General features: G+C 42.3%; 1 protein-coding gene across 5 annotated transcripts; it reads right to left on the bottom strand.

The window, feature by feature from the left end:
* Positions 1-655: 655 nt before the first annotated feature.
* On the bottom strand, positions 656-19,790 carry LAYN (layilin). Of its 5 annotated transcripts, none has more exons than XR_012897695.1 (10): positions 18,827-18,957; positions 15,213-15,357; positions 14,445-14,742; positions 11,296-11,453; positions 10,086-10,124; positions 9,656-9,739; positions 8,298-8,400; positions 4,859-5,514; positions 3,085-3,208; positions 656-2,040 (listed from the first exon to the last, which is right to left on the bottom strand). XR_012897695.1 is itself a non-coding variant. In XM_075909352.1 (7 exons), exons 1-7 carry the CDS (start codon positions 18,906-18,908, stop codon positions 5,154-5,156), a joined length of 1,125 nt encoding a protein of 374 aa, XP_075765467.1. In that variant the 5' UTR covers positions 18,909-18,987; the 3' UTR covers positions 656-5,153. The 5 variants fall into 5 exon arrangements, 1 of the variants encoding a protein (XP_075765467.1); XR_012897694.1 differs by having other exon boundaries at positions 15,312-15,357; XR_012897693.1 differs by lacking the exons at positions 15,213-15,357; positions 18,827-18,957 and adding an exon at positions 19,680-19,790.
* Positions 19,791-20,364: the final 574 nt, after the last annotated feature.

Raw genomic sequence — 20,364 nt, 5'->3', positions numbered from 1 at the left:
AAATATCCTGCACTTCATTTGCATAATTGCGGACAGCTGCTATTTCGAAATACCTTATTTTGAAATAAAAAACGCTGTTAACGCCGTTATTTCGAGAGAAAACCTTTCTTCCAAAATAATCCTTAAACCAAAATCCCCACTTCATTTGCAATTTCAGATGTCTACATTTGCATTCCTCTCTTGAAAGAGGAATGCAGTGTAAACATACCCGTAGTGAGCCAAATCCAGACTGACACTTAAAAAAGAATGTCTCGTGCTCTTAAGGTGGTTGTCCAAAACTTTACAAATGTGAACCAAGTACAAGGCATTGGAAAGTCATCGGCTTGAGTATGCAGACAACCTGGAAAAATATCTTAGGAGTGAACTGTCCCTTAATTCATCCCAACGGGTGTTAACCTAATATGTTAATGATGCACATTTCAGTATCAACAGTAATATATTTCACAGATAATCCTCATTTTTGCATAGAGTTAGTATGCTTATCTTATAAACCCAAGCCTCCCCCGACACCTCCCTAGATGCCTATACAATTGCAATAACCTCTTGCTTCCCCCTGCCAGTTCATAAAGAATAGGCAGGCATTTTCCAAAAAAACAAAACCAAAAACCTCACCACACATTCTGCATCATACAGACAATGAAATGAAAGACCAGCATAAAATAAATGGCATTTAATATTCAAAAGCAAAGGGAAACCTGCTGTGAGCATATTCACTTTTGTACCTAGTTAAATATGAATCTCTATTTTTACACTAAATATGAATCTGCATTTTACACTTATGTGAAGCTGACATCGGAGGTCCAGACCACTGCACTGGGTCACACAGGCACCTTGCTTTATGTCAAGCTTTTTGTGGAGCACACAAAGCCTTGAATAATGTGATGCAAACATTCAAAGGACTGCATACAAACAAGCAAAACACACTCATCAAGTTAATAGTCAACCAAAGTCATTGGTGCTGCTCTCTTCTGAGTTCAGATTCGGATCCTACACATCTTTCTCAAGAGCTTGCCAGCCTCCCAAAACAGACATCGCTAGACTTGCTGTGCTGGATGGTTTAGCATGGTAAAGCTTGGTTGGTAGAAATGAGCTTGTTTGGGAAAATGCCTTTCTCTTGGCTTATCAACATGGGTGAGGTAGTGTCTTTCATTCGGACAACTTCTATTGGTGAGAGAAACAAGCTTTCAGACCACACAGCCCATGATTATGTAGCAGAAGCTGCATCAGGACCGAAACAAACTTGTTGCCATTATGGAGTAAATCAGATTTCACTGTGTTAGTTGTTGGATACATAGGAAATGGGAGTACTTCCTGGGTCATTTTTTGACTCCCGGGCTCGTTACAATCCCTAAAATGCCTTTTCAGTGTGTGACAAGGAGCTCTTTTTAGTTCTGTAGTACAAAGTCACAAGCATCCAGTTCTCCCACACAGTTTGAACCCCTCTCCATGAAATCCAGAGCTAGACAAGTACAGTGTAAGGAACATGCAAGTCACACACTTATTTTAGTCTCTTTCCACATTATCTGCAATACCTGGCATTAACCACTCAGGTTGAAAAGAGATTAAATGGGTTAAAAGGCTGGAGAGAAGGAGTAAGGAACATGCCCAGATCAATGTTCTCCTTCATTTCCAATATATTATCTTGATTCTTTGATCAAAAGACGATTTTAAAATCTTGTATTGTGCTTCAAAAGGCTTTAAAAACATACCGGTTGCTGGCCAAGATGGATTCAGTTAATCTCACAGCTCATGTTTTAGGCTTCACATAGTAACCAATGCCTCATACTTATATATCAACAGCTCAAAAAATTAATGCATTCACTCATTGATAAAGCAGGAATTTAGTTTAGATCACAGAGCTGTTGGCACATCCCTTACAATCACGCTGTTGCTCAGGTCTAAATACTCGTGGATTGTTGGTGATTTGGATACAAACTCCAGAATAGGGTAACTTGCGTAGACTTTTGGCAGGTTTCCTCATACCATCTCCTTGGCTTGGATGTATTCTGGACTACTCAGAGTTGCTTAAAAACTTATGTGCTATAAATAAAAGAGAAACAGACAATGATAAGAAACTGTGTGTGGAAACAATTCTTCTACTAAACCAAGGTTCAAAGAAACAGTAAATTTGTTACCATAAGTAAATGGCATTGCCTCACTTCACTCCCAGCTTTCAGTATCAGATTAGGGATGTAAAATCCCAATTAAACAGCTAACCGGTTAATCATTCAGCTAACCTAACATTTAACCAGTTAACCGACTAAGTGGGATCCCAGAGGGCTCCTACTCCCAAACCTGTGCAGGGCTGGCTCCCAGCTCCCAGTCCAACCACATGGGGTGGGCTGCTGGCTGGCAGCCCCACGTGGATGCTTGGTGGGGCAACCCTCTGCCCACAGCAGGTTGCAAGTAGTGGACTACTCCCAGGGAACCAGTTAACTGTTACCCAGTAAGCACCACGCAGTTAGGTAACTGGTTACCCAGTCACATCCCTATATCAGACTGGCTAATTCTGGTTTCACCTGAGTTCATATTAGGTTGAATACCAAAATACAACATTAGCATAACTAAAAAGAGGTCTTGGATTAGTCTCATGGGGCTCTCTGTGATCCAACCTGTCAATTAATAAAACAGCATAGAAAGGGAAAGGAAAGAGAATAAAACCAGTACCAGGCAGATTTAGAGGAATTAAGAAATGCATTCATTAAGGTGTGAGAAGAGGAAGTATTAAAATTCACCACTGCAGAAAAAAGCTGGGGAATCCAAATCACTGTAATTAAGGCACAGAAGTTACAAGTCTTCCAACCCCCTCCAAAAATTGCAGGGAAACCGACAGCATCCAATGCGGTTTTCTGAAAAGCTGTTCAAAACTGAAGTTCACAAAAAGTGTAGTACACCAACATCATTCCCTTTCATCTGAGTGGCAAATTCACGACTATGCAGCCTATCCCGACATTACTTCTTACCTGGTGCTGGAGTAGCAGACAGTCTCCATGACTGTCAACAGAACTTTAATTATAACTGATGGTAGTGATGTGTTACTTTACACTTCAGAATGATTTGTTTAATCCCATAACTTTCACTCACCTTTTTAAAAAACCCCATCCATGCTGAGATTATCAATATGTCATCAGTCTTCAATCAGAGGAGTTATTGTATCAATCTTCTTAGCATCCAGCACAGCTCACATGCATAAACAGGGGGAAAACATCTACAATACATCAGTCAGTAACTGGCTGCTTACTCTACAATAAAGTAACCAATGTTCAACTTACCACAAAGAGCACAGCAGCACAACTCTGGGTAGCAAAATCAACAGAGGTTTGCTTTACTTTACTCTCCTGGCAAAAGAAGGGCAAAGCAGTGACATAAGCAGCTCTTTCTGGGTTATGTAGGGGAAAAGTACCATTGCAAAGCATTTTAAATAGCCTCAGAAGCTGCTGCAATCTAAAAATGCTTTTCAATGGCCCTTCTCCCCTGTATAACATTGAGACGGTGCTGCCTGTGTCACAATTTTGCCGTTCTCTTGCCAGGAGAGTAAGTGAGGCAAAATGATCAACCACATAACACCAACACATCTGTTGAGATTTTTGAAAATTTGTATCTATTTAGCTCTTTAAAAAAACTTATTTACTTTATATTTTAAAAACAGACATATGTTTGTCTAGGAGTTTATTTGTTCAAGAACTCCTAAACGGTAAGAGCTAGCACCACCAAATTTGGTATGCAGGTTCCTCTTATAACTTAAAGCAAAGTAAGGGTTTGGTTGTGCCAGGACAATGGGATATGCCTGGAATTTGATTGTATCTCATGAAATGGAAAGGGACAGGTCTGCTAGCAGGGACATTTATACTGTATACTGACCACAGGGAGCAGCAAGGGACCAGAGAAGGGGACCGGGACAGCAATAACCCCATTGGGACAGAAGGGGGCAGGAGTGGAAAAAGATGCAGCTATCTAATATATATTTCAGAGAGTTGGCTGTGTGTCTGTCTGTCTCCCAGCTGGGGAACATGAACCCCTCCCTCAGCTGTGCCAGCTGCAGCAGCCATGGACAGAGGCTTCTTACCTGGCTTCAAGCTGCTATGGTGACAGAGGGCTAGGGTTGTCCTCTCTCCCTGTGACAGCCTGAACCCATCATTCCCAGTTCCACCCCAGAACAATGATTTAAATCAGTGCTTCTCAAATGGTGTTCCGCAGAATCCCGGGGTTCCGTGAAGTGAAAATAAGGGTTCCATGAGAAAATTCCATTACAACAACATTTTATGATTTAAAAAAAAAATTAATATTATGTGATTTTTGTTTTTAAATATGTGCAATTAAACTAAATAGTGTTCTCATGACCTTGTTTAGCATTTGTTTATTATTATCCTTACTTATTTGTGGTCTACTTTTTCAGCTCCATATATGAGACTGTTATTAGGGTTTCCGCAAAATTCTTTCAAGTTTAAAAGGGCTCCGCGGCCAAATAAAATTGGGAAACACCGATTTAAATGAAGAAAAACAAAACTTATTTGAGTTAAGGACCTGAGCAATGCTGAGTCCTTCTAGTTAAATAAATAGATGAGATCATTTAAGGGCAGTCTGAGATACCCTGAATGGCTAGCCTGACTAGAAAGGAGGGAAAGGACTATGAGCTACACTGCCAGTTCCTAAGAAAATGCCTGACTGGCAACATTCTAAGCCATCTGGAGAGGGAATCCATGTAACTAAAACATGATTTGAGATGGAAACAAATTACCAATCTGTCACTATTCTCAGGTGCAGCTAGGAGAAACCAAGGACGGCCAGCATATGTCTTGAAACGTCTGGGTAGATGAGGTCAGTTAACAAAAAGAAAGATTTTGGGACTTGGACTTACTGTTAGTTAAAAAGATGTAGAAATATTTTGAAGTCTGCCGTTCTGGAAATATTGTACTTCCAATAGAAAAAAGAACCAAGACCAAGACCTATCATGCAAGCAAGGCAAGCTGCATATATTCTCGTGTGTTCAACGGTTTAAAATAACATATCCTTTAAAAAGAACGAGCACAAGGGTGACCTGAAACCAGAATGCACTGCCACACACATTATCTTTGTGTTCACTGTTCAATATGATGTGTGGAAGCTACAGGTGCTTTCATTTGCTGTGTCATCTACATCCATTTCCAGTTTCTTTAATAGCCATAAATTTCATTTTCCACCCAGGTAGACTCCTTGCTTGGTCCCACCTGATCATTGCACAGCTCATAGATCTCATTGGTCACAAAGCCACTTTCAGTACTAGCTAACGTCACAAAGCCACTCTCTGAAGTCTTCACAGCCATATTGTCATAATCTCCAGAGAGGTTGTCAGATGCGTGATCTTCAGAACACGTGCGGAATGAAGAATTCTTAATCTCTGGCCTTGTCCCAGCCAGATCTGTTTCCATCTGTTTTTTAATTACATTGTAAATCTCCAAATTAGGACTGTTCCTCCTGTGTGGAGAGATCCAGGCATCCTGCACCTTTGGACTTGCCTCCACGTGCTCCCGTCTCCTTAAAGGAGAAAGAAAAGACACTGAATTCCTGGTCTGTTCTTTTTCAGAAGCTGAGTCTGACATTGCAGCTTTCAAACAAGAAACCTAATGACAGCTTTTCTGGAAAGTGGCCATTAATAGCCTAGATTCAGGAATATGCACTTTAATTATAATTTGTAGTTGGACACATTAATGCAGGGCTACTCAACTTTGGAAGCTCCGGGGGCCACAGTGATACTCACAGCACATGCCGAGGGTTGCAACTTAAGTGTGGTTACATATACATGCAAATATATACGCAAATATAAGCAAATAGCTTCTTTCATACCGATGGGCATGAAATAGCAAAATTAAGGCAAGACTATACAACATGCAGACCCCATTTAAGTTATTTCTGCTGATATTAATAAAATGCAATATTTAACTGATTTCCATCCATATGACAACACTTTTAATGAGCAATGACAAACCAGGAATTTAACTAAAACGCATAGCAACAGAAGACCATTCTATTGATTACGTTTTCATTTTGGCTCCCACCCGTGGGCTGCACGTTGAACCCAAACTGCACAGCGGGCCACAAACAAATGGGCTGTGGGTCGCACGTTGAGTAGCCCTGCATTAATGCAACAACACTGCTGATATTGTCATGCCATGCCATTTCACTATTGTGCCACATTGCTGTGATATACCAGTCCTGACCTCACATGAAGGGAGTAGCAGAGAATGTGATCTCCAGCTTCCAGCTCTCACAGAATGGTACCCTGTTCTGGATCCACACCTGTCACAGCAATAGGCAGGAGGACTACTCCGCATATTAACCTAGCTGGCGCCCATAGGGATTATAGCAGCTAGGTGCTGACCACGGTGCTGAAGCGTTTGCGCTGTGATTATTCATCCTCCCAATCCTCAACAAAATTTAGGAAGTCTCTAGCAGTCTCACCTGCCAATGGGCCTGAATGCAACGAGTTCCTCCACTAGAGAGTTTAAATGATCTCAGAATTGTGTAACAGCAGCTTCATTCATGTTTACAGAGCAATTTAAGAGCCATGAATAATAGGAGCGATCCCAACTACTGTTTCTTCCTCTCTCTTTTTCCCACTCCTGATTTTGCTCCTTCTCTCATGCCACCCTTATACTTGGGCCAATCTCCCAATTATTGTTTGGTAAGCACACACTTCCTCCAACTTCGTTCTGCTTTTGCTCCAGTACCCGAATCATTTCACTGTATCAGCAGACAGACAGAGATTTGGAAAAGGGTCTTTTTTGGTGAATTGAATTTATCGCCGGTGAAACGTCAGAACTCCAGCTGTACCACTGGCAATGCTAGTGCATGCTTTACCCCCACTTGCAACTTGACAACTTCCATCTACCCTGACTTGCAGAGTTCATCTCTGGGGCTAAAAAAGAAGTTTGATCTCTGTGTAGCTTAAGTCAAAATAGCTTAATTTGGCTTTTGGCGCTGTCTACGCAGCAGGAAGTCGAAGGAAGAACACTCTTCCTTTGACATCCCTAACTCCTCATGAAATGAGGGTTACCATGAGTCAGAGTAAGAAGTCCTCCAGCTTGACATTATTTCAAAATAAAGGCCTGCTGTGTAGATGTGCATTACGTTATTTCTGAATAACGTCTGTTATTCTGAAATAACGCTGCTGTGTAGACATACCCTTGGAGGGCAGAGGCTGAGTCAATACAATTATAGTAAAAGTTATACTATTACATACATTAACCTCTTGTGTTGCTAATTATTACTTTGGTACCAGAGTAGCTGATCTCATCTCATTTAAGGATGCATCTGAGAAAACAGTGGGAGTCTTTTTATGGAGTCCTGAATCTAGTTTTCTAAAATGTTTTAATTTAAATACAGTCCTAATCTTGATTTAAAGGTAAGCAATGTTGACAGTAGAGTGAGACTGTTTGCAAGTATGGGAAAATGAGGGGGAGATCTGTGAAAACAGAAGGCTAGAAGGACATAATATTTGAAAATTTGCATTAACACTATTTGGTACTTTTGAAAGGGAGTTCCCAATCTGTAATTCTGCATTAAATCTTCTTTTCCCTTTTAATAAATCTAACACTTCAAATCAATCATCTTATTTTATGCTATTCCACAATTAATGTATGATTTTGATCACAATGCATAAAATAGCATAATATGATTTATTAAAAAACTTACTCTACATAAAGTCTGTCACTTGAACATACACTTACTGCTTTTTTACATATGTACTAGCCAGGACACAAAGGGTGTGTCTACATTGCACAGTTATTTCGAGATAATTAGTGTTATTTCAAAATAATGATGTGTCTACACAGCCATTCCATTATTTTGAAATAACTTTGAAATAACAGTTGGCTTATTCTGACTTCTGTAAACCTCATTCCACGTGGAATAACGCTTATTCTGAAATAGCTATTTTGAAATAAGGTGCGTATAGACGCTCCACTGCTGCATTTCGAAATAGCCCCTCCCCAGGGTCATTCTAAGTTATACCCCTGTGCCGCCCACAGCTCTAAATCGAGATAGCACGTCTACATTGGGGAGCCTGCCTCGGACTAATTTTGAGGCTTCCCTGTAGTGTAGACATGCTATTTCAAAATAAGCTATTTTAGAATAACTATTCCGGAGTAGCTTATTTCAAAATAAGTGTGCAGTGTAGACATACCCATACCCTCCAATTCTCTCCAGTGCATTTTATAAGGTACAATTGAAAATTCTGAAACTAGCTAATCCTGGAGCTAAAGGACTCTTCAGCTTGATGAGCTATAAAGGTTCACTCTTTGCTCAGTCATGTCACTTGCCTCTTTGCAAAAAGCCAAAAACAGAAGACGGCTGTAACGAGCATCAGGAGAAGGAGCAGCGGGATACTGGGAATTAAGATGTAGGCAAGACTCAAAACAGGTTCTGGGAGAGAAAAAAAATGAAATTTCAACTTTAATCCATTTAAAATGTATTTTGCATGCACTGGCTATTCCTATGAAAGGCAGTACAACCAAATAATAATAATAATTGTTCCCATTCCTATTTCGAATGTATTTGCAGTTACCCACCCTCAATGTCAACACTTCAAGGACAATCCTCTTGCTCAGCCAGTCAGACCAAGCTGCTCTTGAGTCTCCTAGTTTGGGGCTCTATATATAGTAACCATAATTTCCCCATCCTCTGTGGATGGTGGAGCATAAAAATTCCCCATATGGATCAAACTGGTGGTCTTTTAGTCCAGTATCCAATCATGGCCTGTATAAGAAATCTCAAGTTGAGGATGTGATCGGTATTTCAGTAGGTTTGGTCTGAAAATATACGAGAGAAATGGTAGGATCTAAACCAAACTGTTATTTTACTAATGTTTATTTAACATTTTCTCACTCTCTCTACTCATGTGAAAGTAATAATGGAATAAGCTAATGAGATGTGTTGTCTTTTGAAAGGCTTGTCAACAGCCATCATAAGGATTTCAGAGTGGGAGTTATGTAATGACTGAAAGGTACATTTCCTTCTCCCTACCCTCATTAGACTTCTTTCCTCACGTAGATAAAGGCACGCGAACTATAAAGGCAAGGAAAGAAGTCTGTGTGGTAACAAGTTGACGTCTTTGACATTTCAAATGTGCATCACTGAAATGCAAGTCCATTAATTGAAGGTTGTGTTTCCACATCTAACAGCTTTAGTCTAAATAATTTGACAGACAAAACAACCTGTTCAGTTCTGTAGTTGTAAAGACTCAGGGCAAAACTACCAGACGTGGCTATCTACATTTAGGCTTCTAAATCCTTGGACGGACACCAAGAGCAGGGTTTGTCAACACAGCAAGAACTGCTGAGCATCTGCTAGGCTACCTGAGAGAGTTTGAATGTAGCTAGTGCAAAAAAACCCAGCAATGACAACAATGCAGCATGGGTTTCAGCGCCAAGTACATACCCAGGATCCATGATGGACTCATATTACCCTGTGCCAAAGCTCACCCTGTGCTCTGTGCCCACACTAACTGGGTTGAAGCTAGCAAAAGTATGCTAGTTTGTACATGCTTTTGCTGTGTAGGCCTAACCTCAGAGGCTCAATATTCAGAGGAGCTGAGCACCTGCAGCCACACGGAGATCAGCAGAGCTGCAGGTATGCATAGCTGCAGAGGATAATGGTAGCTGTTGTACATATTGTGTACCTTTGGTTTCTTTAAAGGTTTCATTAGCATCTTCCTTAATGCGTTCTTCTGGGAATGTTGGCTTCAAAGATCCTGTGACAACATCTGGGGGAAAAGCGAGTGGTTAATATTGCAGAGAGTGGGTAGACACTGAATGAACTCCAGGGCGTAATTAAAAATGAGATGAGGACAATGGACTTAGGATGCTGCCAGATACACAGGCAAGTTTTGGTCTTATTCTTTTTCACTCGGGGCTCTATAGCATGATGGTGGACTCCAGATTTGGCAGCAATACCATAACTGACCTGGCTGCAGGATATTGGGTTTGAGTTCTACAGAAGGGAGCTACGAAGTGAAGGGCAACATCTTTGGTCAATTTTAATTACTAAAGGTAAATGTAAAGATCCTCTGGGAAGATATTTACCAAAAATTACACATGTCTGTAACTCACCCACTTGGGATTTCTCATCTGAGGCAGCAGTTGGTGTTTCTAAAAGGAAGAAGCACATACCCAAATAAATTGCGTATGGAAATTTAGTAACCAGGTTAAATAAATATAGCAAAGGAAGCTGGCACTGGCCCTCACTATAGCATCCTCTTTCCACCCCGTAAGAAACCACTTCAGAGCTGAACTTTTTAAAAAGACCTTTTCAACAGGAGAACTTCCAAGCCAGTCGGTTTAGACATTTCTTAGTACCTAGCCAGGGACATTCGGTACAGTGGCCCAGATCCGCAAAGCTATTAGGTTCCTAACTTCCATTGCATTCAGTTGAAATTAAAAGCCTAAATACCAATGAGAATCTGAGAAGTGTCCCTTCTGTCCACAGGACTTTCATCCATTCAAATGCATATCTGCCTTCTACCCAGGGATGGAAAGAGTTACCCGGTTACCTGGGTATTTGCCTTATCAGCATGCTTACTGGGGTAGCCAGTTAACCAGTGCCCAACCTGCCAGGAGCAGCCCTCAACCAGCAGCGTAAGGCAGGCTTGGCTCAGCGTGGCCGAAACAACCCATGGTAAAGCAGGCTGGGCCTGGCCAACTTATCCGCTGTGGAGATCAGCTATGTCTCCACCACCCTGCCCAGGCTGATGGGCAGTCTTGTGACTGGAGACAGGACCATTTCTCTTCAGAACTACATTGTGCAATTATATTTCTATAGAATCCTCTCTTCTGCAGAATTTATGCTGCTCACAGCCATGTGTTATGATCAGTATCTAGCAATCTCCCATCCCCTCCGTTACCCTACTCTGATGAACAACAGGGTGTGTGCCCCCATAGTGGCAGGGTGCTGGGTATTCAGCATTTTCTACACCCTCATGCTACAAGTGATGATTCTGCAGGCAACATACTGTGGCCCCAAAGAATTTAACCATTTCTTTTGTGACTTTTCATCCAATGGTCTGTCGTGTAGCAAAACAAACATTCCGATACTGCTGCAATGGCTGACATATATTCTGGCTATCATGATAACTGTTGGCATCTACATATACTTTAACTGGTTAACATTTTAAATAGGCTTTTACATCCTTACTTCTATCAATTGTTTCCCAGCACAGGTGATCCATGCCTCTAACTAGCCACAAGTGATGCACCTTACAAGCAATAAACCCCGTAGGGTTTGAGTACAATCATTTTTACATGATACAGAGTAACTCATTACCAAGAGAATATTTGCAAATGAAGTTATTTTTCATGTTGCATCTGTCATCATTCCACTGAAACATATAGGAACCTCCAACCCCTGCTGGGGCAGAGGGCTGATGGTACATCACCACGCAGATCTCACTCCCACAGGAAGGCTCATCTATATACCAGTTCCTAGAAAAATAAACCAAGCACATCAGACAATGCACTTCCAATGACACTGCAGAAGCTCAGATGTGGAATACAGCACAGGATTCCAAACATCAGAGATAGCCGAACTAACGCTGAATACTATTCAACGTGTATCCTCTCATCAGCTGGACACACACAGTACTAATTCAGCAATCGGTAGTTTATTTTCACATTTTCACATTTTAGGCCAGATCCTTTGGTACAAATTGGCTTGGCTCCCTCAGTGGAAGTCAACTGAGCTATGCCCATTTGTAACAGCAGGGAATCTGGAACTATACCCCCATAACCAACATTCCCAAGTTTTTGGATCGCAGGGAAAAATATGACACTATTGGACTAAAGTGGCCCGGCAAACAGCACTAAAAGCAGATGCATATCATCCAGTCTTACAGATGGCCAGGTATCATTTTAGTGTTCCACGACCCTCATTGTCCTTAGAGCATAAAGAGAGGACCATTGCTTGGAGATTTGTTATAAATTCTTATCCAAGTTGCCTATTTGCACAGAGTGTGACCTCAAATCCTTACTGGCGTTCCCTTCCCTGTTGAGGACATATGACCAACTGAGAAAAGCTGAGCCATTCAGAACTGAGGTTCTGGCTTCACTTTTAAATTGTGCCACTGGAGAGGGAGAACAAAAGTTCAGACAATGGGGCAGAGGTCACTGGCTTCTCTGGAATAATTCTAGAGAAAGGAAATGTCACGTTATAGAAGTTTTCCATTATACCACATGATACTTTCTGAGTTCATGACCAACTCCGATTTTTCCCAGCACATCTGTGACAGGTTGTGTGTAACTCACTGTCGAATAAATAAACACATCAGATGACCTATTCCTCAAACTATTTAATACACCTACATTTCAAAGTCTATTGTCCTCATGCTAAGTGCTAATAAATATTTTTCTTTTGGGGGTCTAAATTCAGATCAGAAGATGGCACAAATTTTGTCCTTTTTGTAACTCCCCCAAACACAGCCCAGACCTTGTGAAATATACTCTGTCTCTTGACCAGCAGTTCCTCACAAATGTTTGCATGTAACAGCAGCATTTCCTGCCCCCTGGTTTCAGTGTTATCATCTCTTCCCTCCTAAAGGAGTTATACAATGCACTCTTCTGCTTGCTGGAAAAGATCAACATCTGCTTTTCCTTCACTCTGTAAATAAACTCATCATAAGAAGGGAAGGAAGAGCAAAGACTTTTTCTTAATGCGGCTTCCAAAGCATAGCTCTTGCAGAAACAGATTATTTCAGTGCATAACTCATAGTAAGAAGAGCTCAAATTAAGACATTGCCATATGTATATTTAAGCATTGCCATAAAATATTTAATTACACTTGGACTATTTAATGAAATAGATGCGTTCAATCAAAGTAAATGCTACAGAATGTGCAGGATAATTAGTGAATGGCATCCATGCTTTGATATTTCTTAAATACATTTAATTAAAGGTTTAATAGAAACTGCACCCTTGGCAAAACTAGAACCAACAAATTCATGGCAGTGTTGGCATCTTGTTGCAAAAACTTTCATTAATCTAGCAGTGTTTATGGAGTGTGTATTACTCTGCTTCTCCCTCAGGCAACCACACATCATAAGGATGAGTTCTCGTATAAAATTGTCCACTCTTCACCTAGAAAGCTGTGATTTAAGATCAGAAACAAAGGAGGACTAAGCAAGACTTGAGACTAAACATATTTTTGGCTCTATGGTAACTAAATGATGTTTGGAAGATGTAAATGTATCACAGAATCATAGAACACTAGAACTGGAAGGGACCACAAGAGGTCATCAAATCCAGTCCCCTGCCCTCATGGCAGGACCCAGTACTGTCTAGACCATCTCTGGGGGTATGTCTACACTACCCTCCTAGTTCGAACTAGGAGGGTAATGCAGGCATACCGCACTTGCAAATGAAGCCCGGGATTTGAATTTCCCGGGCTTCATTTGCATAAGCGGGGAGCCACCATTTTTAAAACCCCGCTGGTTCGAACCCCATGCAGCGCGGCTACACGGGGCTCAAACTAGGTAGTTCGGACTAGGCTTCCTATTCCGAACTACCGGTACACCTTTTCCAGTCTTCTAGAATCTCTCCCATCCTCCGTGATTTTTGAAAGATGATAGCTAAAGGCTCAGTTTCCTCCTTTATCAGTTCCTTGAGTATCCTAGGATGCATTTCATCAGGTCCTGGTGACTGTCAGACATCTAACTTTTCTAAGTAATTTTTAACTTGTTCTTTTTTTATTTTATCTTCTAAACCTACCCCCTTCCCACTAGCATTCACTATGTTAGGCATTCCTTCATCAGACTTCTTGGTGAAGACCAAAACAAAGACCATCTCCTGCAAAACTGGCACAAGTTGTCCCTTCACCATCTTATAAGAGAATAATTACAGTGAGCATTATGGTTTTGCTTGCCATGAGACCAAAGACCTGTCAGGTAGTGCAAAGATTCTTACTACCACTTCCCAAGCTTTTTCCCCCTCAAAAAGATAAGAATTATTCCTGCTGCAGTCAATGAAAGTAAGTACTATCACTGAGGAGGAAAAAAGCAACCCTGAAGTTTAGGAAATTTCATTTCAAAACTTTAGTTTGCCCTGTATTACATACATTTTATTCAAGACGTTGGCTATGTCTAGACTGCATTGCTTTTTTCGGGATACTTGAAGTATCCCGAAAAAACAACACCGCGTCCAAGGAATGCATCTGCTTTTTTGAAAAAAAAAAATTCAAAAAAAACGGACACGATCTTCCGCCATCCCTGTAAACCTCGTTCTACAAGGAATAAGGGATTGCTCAAAAGAGCACTTTAAAAAAAAATTGGTGCCATGTAGATATGCCAAATTTCAAAAAAGCCTGTTTCAAAATTAAATAGAAAAAATTGCACAAATTGTGTATTTTCTTCCGATTTAAGAATGCAGTCTAGACGGAGCCTTTATGACTATATATTTTTAAAATTTGTATCTTCAGGAACCTACCGAAATTTGGACATACTGCCATCCGACCATGAGTACAGGCCCTGACATTCTGTGCTATTGTCCACATCTTCCTCTTTTCTCCTAAGTCCTATCCAAAAATCACCATCTGAAGCCAGGAGACTCTCAATCAATTTTTCAATCAGTCTCTGTTCTGATTCTGATTCAATACTGACTAAATGTCCACCATCTCTTCTGCATGCCTGGTGTGCTTCTTCAAAGTTGATCCTGCGCAAAGCATCATGAAAGTACATGATTTTGTAGCATGGTCGCTGAGTTCCACCCCGGCAAAATGTCTGCCCTACAGAAATAAAAATAAGACCATTACTGAAACTGCATGTATTTGCTGATGATGATTAGCACAAAGAGTAAGCAAATGATATTAATACTTGTGGAATTTTGCGTTGTGTGGTAGGTTTTTTTACATACACTATTCCAAATATGTAAAAGAAAGAAACACTAACTTTTGTATGACTAAGGAATTATTAAGCATTGTCAACCTTTTCTTGTCACATACACTAGTTTAGACTGACCTCTGGCACCACTGTTTCTCAGTTCCTGGGATCCACTGCCCCAGCAAAAGTTCTCTGCAATGAAGAAACCTCAGCAATTCCTTACAGAGGGGTAGAAGATTCTTACACTAAAGCATTGTACCAGAGAACTAATTCATATGGCCAACTTTGTTAGCTGGGGACAGGGGTGGGGAAAGGAAGGGGGGCAAAGGAGGGAGCCTGCAACAGGATTCAACCATACCCTTTTGTAATAATTTACCTGGTTAGAAACTCACTCAGATCCTGAGATGTGCTTAAAGATCCAGAAATAAAATTTTTTTACCACTTGGGAAGTGCATAATAGCTTCATGGAACTCACCGCAGTTAATCAGGATATGCTTTCCAGAGCATAATGTTCCAGACTTCTAAAGAAGTAAACAATGACTGTTTTCAGTCATGAGCCAACCTCTTTCCTATGCATGTAACAACTTGGCTTATTTTGACCATGAAATAAAGAAAGTGAAGATCAAAGAGAACAGACACGCTTATATTTAAATTGCAGAAACAAACAACTCTGAAAATAAATATTCATAATGTAAGAACAAACACGCAGCATATGTTTAGTTTAGCAACTTGTGTATCTACAGTAGAAAAACAACGTTTAGCAGCAATTATGTAGTCCTAAATAAGCACAATTTAAGGACTGAATGCTACACACTTTTGCATTGTAAATCAGTGCTCCTACAGGGAAGTGTGTGTGGCATATGCTTGTCCTTTGGTGTTCCTACACCTTTTTCTAAGGCCCACCAATGCAATGGGAATTTAAATCTATTCTGGTTTGGGATTTTGGGGGGATTTAAATCCACTCACCTATTTAGAATTACAGTGACTGCTAAAATATGTCAAAGAATTTAAAACAAGAATTGCAGTAAAAGCCTCATTTAAAACATGTCTTTAGATCTTTTCTGTTTCTAGTTTTACAGACAGACAGCACTGGTTAAAAAGAAGAGATAGTCTACTAGCCCTGAGGACCAAGTCTGCTCCTACGGAGTGTGGTGAAAGCAAAAAAGGGAGAGTGCAGATTGCACATCATCATTATACATCTGCAGGAGCCATGAAGAGATACCATAAGTTACCAACTACAAGGTTCCTTTTTGATACTCCAAGCAAGTATTTTCACGAACCAGCAGAACATCTGTGTCTGATCTCCCAAACTTGCCTTTTCTTTTAGCTAAGGGAAATTTTAATATAGTTGCTCACTTTCCAGACAACGCTGCAAGTTAACTGTCCAAACAGTGATCTCACTGTAGGGCATGTTATTGATTAGGCAACACAGAACAATTTATGTATAGTTCTAGCCAATGCAGAATGAGACTCTGTTTTCTTGTGTTTTCACCCAAAACTTACTTATGAATGTGATAAAAATTCCCCAGCTTTTCACAATGCACAAAGGGCCTGGTCCAAACCCTACTGACTTCAATAGGCACAGAGCCAAAGTATTCAGGTCATGAGGCTGCCACTAGTCCTGTCTCCATTTCCAGCAGCTGTCCTCATTTCCAGACCAGTATACAGGAGATCACACATCTCAGTTTGAGTACACAGAGCTCACTGCACACATCAGGGATTCCTGCAGCATCCCTTCATTTCCCTTACCCTCTTTTTCAGGGTCTCCCTGCAAGACCACCAGAGACTGTGTGCATCCCTATTTCCTCTTTTCCCCATATAAAGGACTCCTAATCTCTCCCACCCAGGGCCTTGTGTGCCCCCTTATTCTTCCCTCCAGCATTCCAGGATCTCCCATTTCCCCCTTATGCCAGACACTGTCTGCAAAGCCTCCTCCTTCCCAACACTAATTATTCTCCCCGAAAGAAGCCCATCAGTCACTATACTAAACTCTTTTGGGAGGACGGGCAGAGATGAGATGGAGCACTGTTATGCTGGATGGTGATAACTGTTGATTTCTTAGATTTATAAACAATTACAGAGGTGCTTGTGGCTGTGCTGGGTAGCTGGCTTTACATGCTCTTATTTTCCCCTTTTTTCGCTTTTGCCCAAATCAATAGGATTCTGATCGCTGAAGCCTAGAACGTTCCCTGTTTGGAACTGATCCGATGTGAAGTTCAGTTGTTTTCCCCTCTGTGGACAGGCAGACAGACAGAGATACAGTGTGGAGCAGTGTGTAAGGTCTTCGTAAGCTCAACCAAATGAGACTTATTGACTCCCCAAAATAATGACTCTCTCACTGAAAAATACACATGGCTCCATTATAGTCAAATTTCCACTAAGCCAGTCATATATGTAATGTGCTCCCCCACCTTTATAGTCTGATAATTGTGTTCCCCAGTTATTTTATAAAGCCACAAATCAACTTTTTGACCCCTCAAAATGACTACTGCTATCTTTCACACACAGAAGGATATGCAAAAGAATGAGTGGTATAGAAAAAGTAAATCAGCTGTGCCTATTTACCATCTCATAATACAAGAACAAAGATATTACACTGAAGTGTAACAAATTTAATAATGATGAAAGGAAATACTTTTCCTTCCCACACAACGTATAACTGACCTCTGGAACTCACGACCACAAGATATTATTGATGCCAAAAGTGCAGTAGGATTCCAAAAGCATTAAATATTTATATGCATAATGACAACTTTTACAGTATATCGATAAACAAATATTATATACGGGATACCAATTTTCATGTTTTAGGTCATATGTACTAACTTATGGGAGATAGGCAGAAACCTCCCCTATGGACAGGTCTTGCTATACCCATCCACTGTGGGGGTTTCTTGCACCTTTCTCTGAAACAACTGCTCTGATCTAATATGGCAATTACTGGACACCAGTGTTCCCGCTAAGATGAGCAGTGGGCCCAGGAGAGATTCAAATGCCGCCCAGCTGATTAGCAGGGCATCCACCAGGAGTTTCTTTCGGTGGTGCATATCCACACACGCCTTGGTACACAGAACAAAATCTATTCTGCACATGGATGGAAACATATAAACATTAGAGGAGAGCGAGAGTGAGAGCGAGAGCGCCTTACTAGGCTCCATGCTTTGCACAAAAATATATAGGAAAAGATAACATGCTATTTTTATTGCTTGCTAATTCTGGGAAGCCTGAAAATTATCCCCTTCCTGTCACGGAGTCATGGGACAGCAGCCTCCAGACATTATCTCGCCCGGCCCCTTCACTCATGGTAGGACATTATCTGTTCTTATGTTTGGTCCCCAGAAGGGACTTTACAAGACAGAATTGAGAAAATCCAGAGTCTTTCGAAAATGCATCTGGAGGTGACCAATGTGAGGGGGGATTCAATGGCAAGAGTGGCTCGGCTGCATTTAACCCGGGAATGGGCAGGGAGGCGGGGAGCAGCAAGGTCCCCGGGAGGTTGGAGGAGCTCAGCCTAAGAAGTGAGAAGAATCACGGAAGTGTAACAGCGCCCAGGGAGGGAAGCGCTGCCTGGTCCCAGCCCCACGCTGGCTGCACCTCTGGCTCCCCCGCCTCAGCCCCACCACCGCTGCGGCCGCAGCAGCGAGTGCACGGACCCCGAAATCCACGGCTGCCAGGCGATGGGCAGTGCCTGGACTTCCAGTCCTGCGCCCCGTGGGAAGCGGGTCCCGGCCACGCTCAGTGCCCTGGCCTCGGAATAGGGCCACTTTCCTTGGGAAAATCCCTGGGACCGGGCCTCCCTGCGCCCCCTTCTCCATCTCCATCCTGGAGGCTCCCTGCGCTCCCTCCCCAGCCCCGTTCCAGGGACTCCCTGCGCCCCCTTCTCCATCTCCATCCCGGGGGCTCCCTGCGCTCCCTCCCCAGCCTCATCCCGGGGGGTGCTGCCTGCGCCCCATCCCCGGGAGCGCGGGGCTCTGCCCCCGTCCCACTCACCGCTCAGCAGCTGGGACGCCCCCGCGCAGCCCAGCACCGCGGCGCACATGGCCGCGGCCGCCAGCGCCTGCCCCAGCCCCATGTCCGCGGGCGCCGCGCTCCCGGAGCCGCATCTCCCGCCTGAGCCGAGCGGGCGCTCCGGGATCCCGCTAGGCTAGAGGGAGGGAGCGGGACGGGGCGGAGCCGGCCCCGCCTCCCCAGCCGCAGACCGGCCAAGGGGAGGGAAGCTGGAAGGCTCTCCCAGCCTGGCTGTGCAGCCCCCAGGCCCTGCCCCTACACACACCTCGCCCCTCCCGCATGGTCCCCTACATCTTCCAACTCCCTTACACACACTGTACACCCCTCCATTCTGCCCTCACCTTCTATACACCCCCAACCTCCTCTACACAACGCCCCTAGCCACCCTCCAACCCAGACTCCCTACATCCCACAATCCCCATACACCCCCAACCTCCTCGCAACCTACTCCCAGACACAGGCGCCAGTCTTCCTCACACCCTCTTTTCACCCCAACTCCCCCTACACTCTTTCTACACCCAGCTCCTACACCTGTCCCCCACTTCAATCTCCCATATGGGAGATAAGGCTGTTTTCAAATCATGCCAATACCAAAATGCTGCATTTCCTCTGCAGACTCACAGCACTGGCTTGATCGTTGCTGAAAGACCTGGGGTAAGGGGAAATGTGTCTAACCCCCAGGAAGCTAGATCAATAGCTCCCCTACCCTTAATAGCTATAGCCAGCACCTTCTGTCAGAGCTGTTGAGGGCTGTTCTTTGAGCACTTTTAAGTATTTGCTTTCAGCCCCCCAGGACAGAAATAATATATGTGGGGAGTTTGTTTTAAACACTCACTTGAATGGAATAAATGCCTAGCTTGCATTTTCCTCCCTGTCATTTCCTGATGACTGGGAAGTTGGTGTACATCTGTTTCCCGCCCCAATTATTCTTCAACTGACATTTAAATCCTCCATGTCTGAGATGGTTTCCAGGTGCTGCAGGGACAGAGAATTACAAAGGATAAAATGTAGGAAAACTCAAAAACACTATTGTCAGAGGGACACTGAAACATGAAATGTGTGTGTGTTGGGGGGGAGAATTGTTAAAAAATTGAGAATTAACCATTTTAATAATGAAAATTAAAACTGAAACTCGTTTTTTGGATCCAGTTAGAGAAAGTTTTCAATGAAACAATTATTCAAAAATCAATATTAAATTTTTAAAAGACCTTTAAGTAAAACTTGCAAGTTTTGCACTCCAAATCACCAGCAGTCAGGAAATGCAAAAGTTAGGGTTCTAACCGCATTACCTTAAGCATCCTCTATAGTTATGTCATGTCATAAAATTACACAGGATGTGCAACGTAGCAGAATTAATGTTCTTCTAGGAAAGGTATCTTTTGCAGTTCCTGATTCCTGGTTATTAAGGCCCTGATCCAGTATATGTTCAAACACTTATGTACCTGTATTCTCATGAGCCATTTTATGGCTTCAATGTTATAGTAACACATTTTTTAAAAAATAATGTCCTGGAATTTTAA

This window comes from Pelodiscus sinensis, chromosome 26, assembly GCF_049634645.1.
Source record: "Pelodiscus sinensis isolate JC-2024 chromosome 26, ASM4963464v1, whole genome shotgun sequence".
Taxonomy (NCBI): domain Eukaryota; kingdom Metazoa; phylum Chordata; order Testudines; family Trionychidae; genus Pelodiscus; species Pelodiscus sinensis.
Note: the sequence above shows the minus strand (reverse complement) of the source record. Positions and strands in the feature narration are given on the sequence as shown.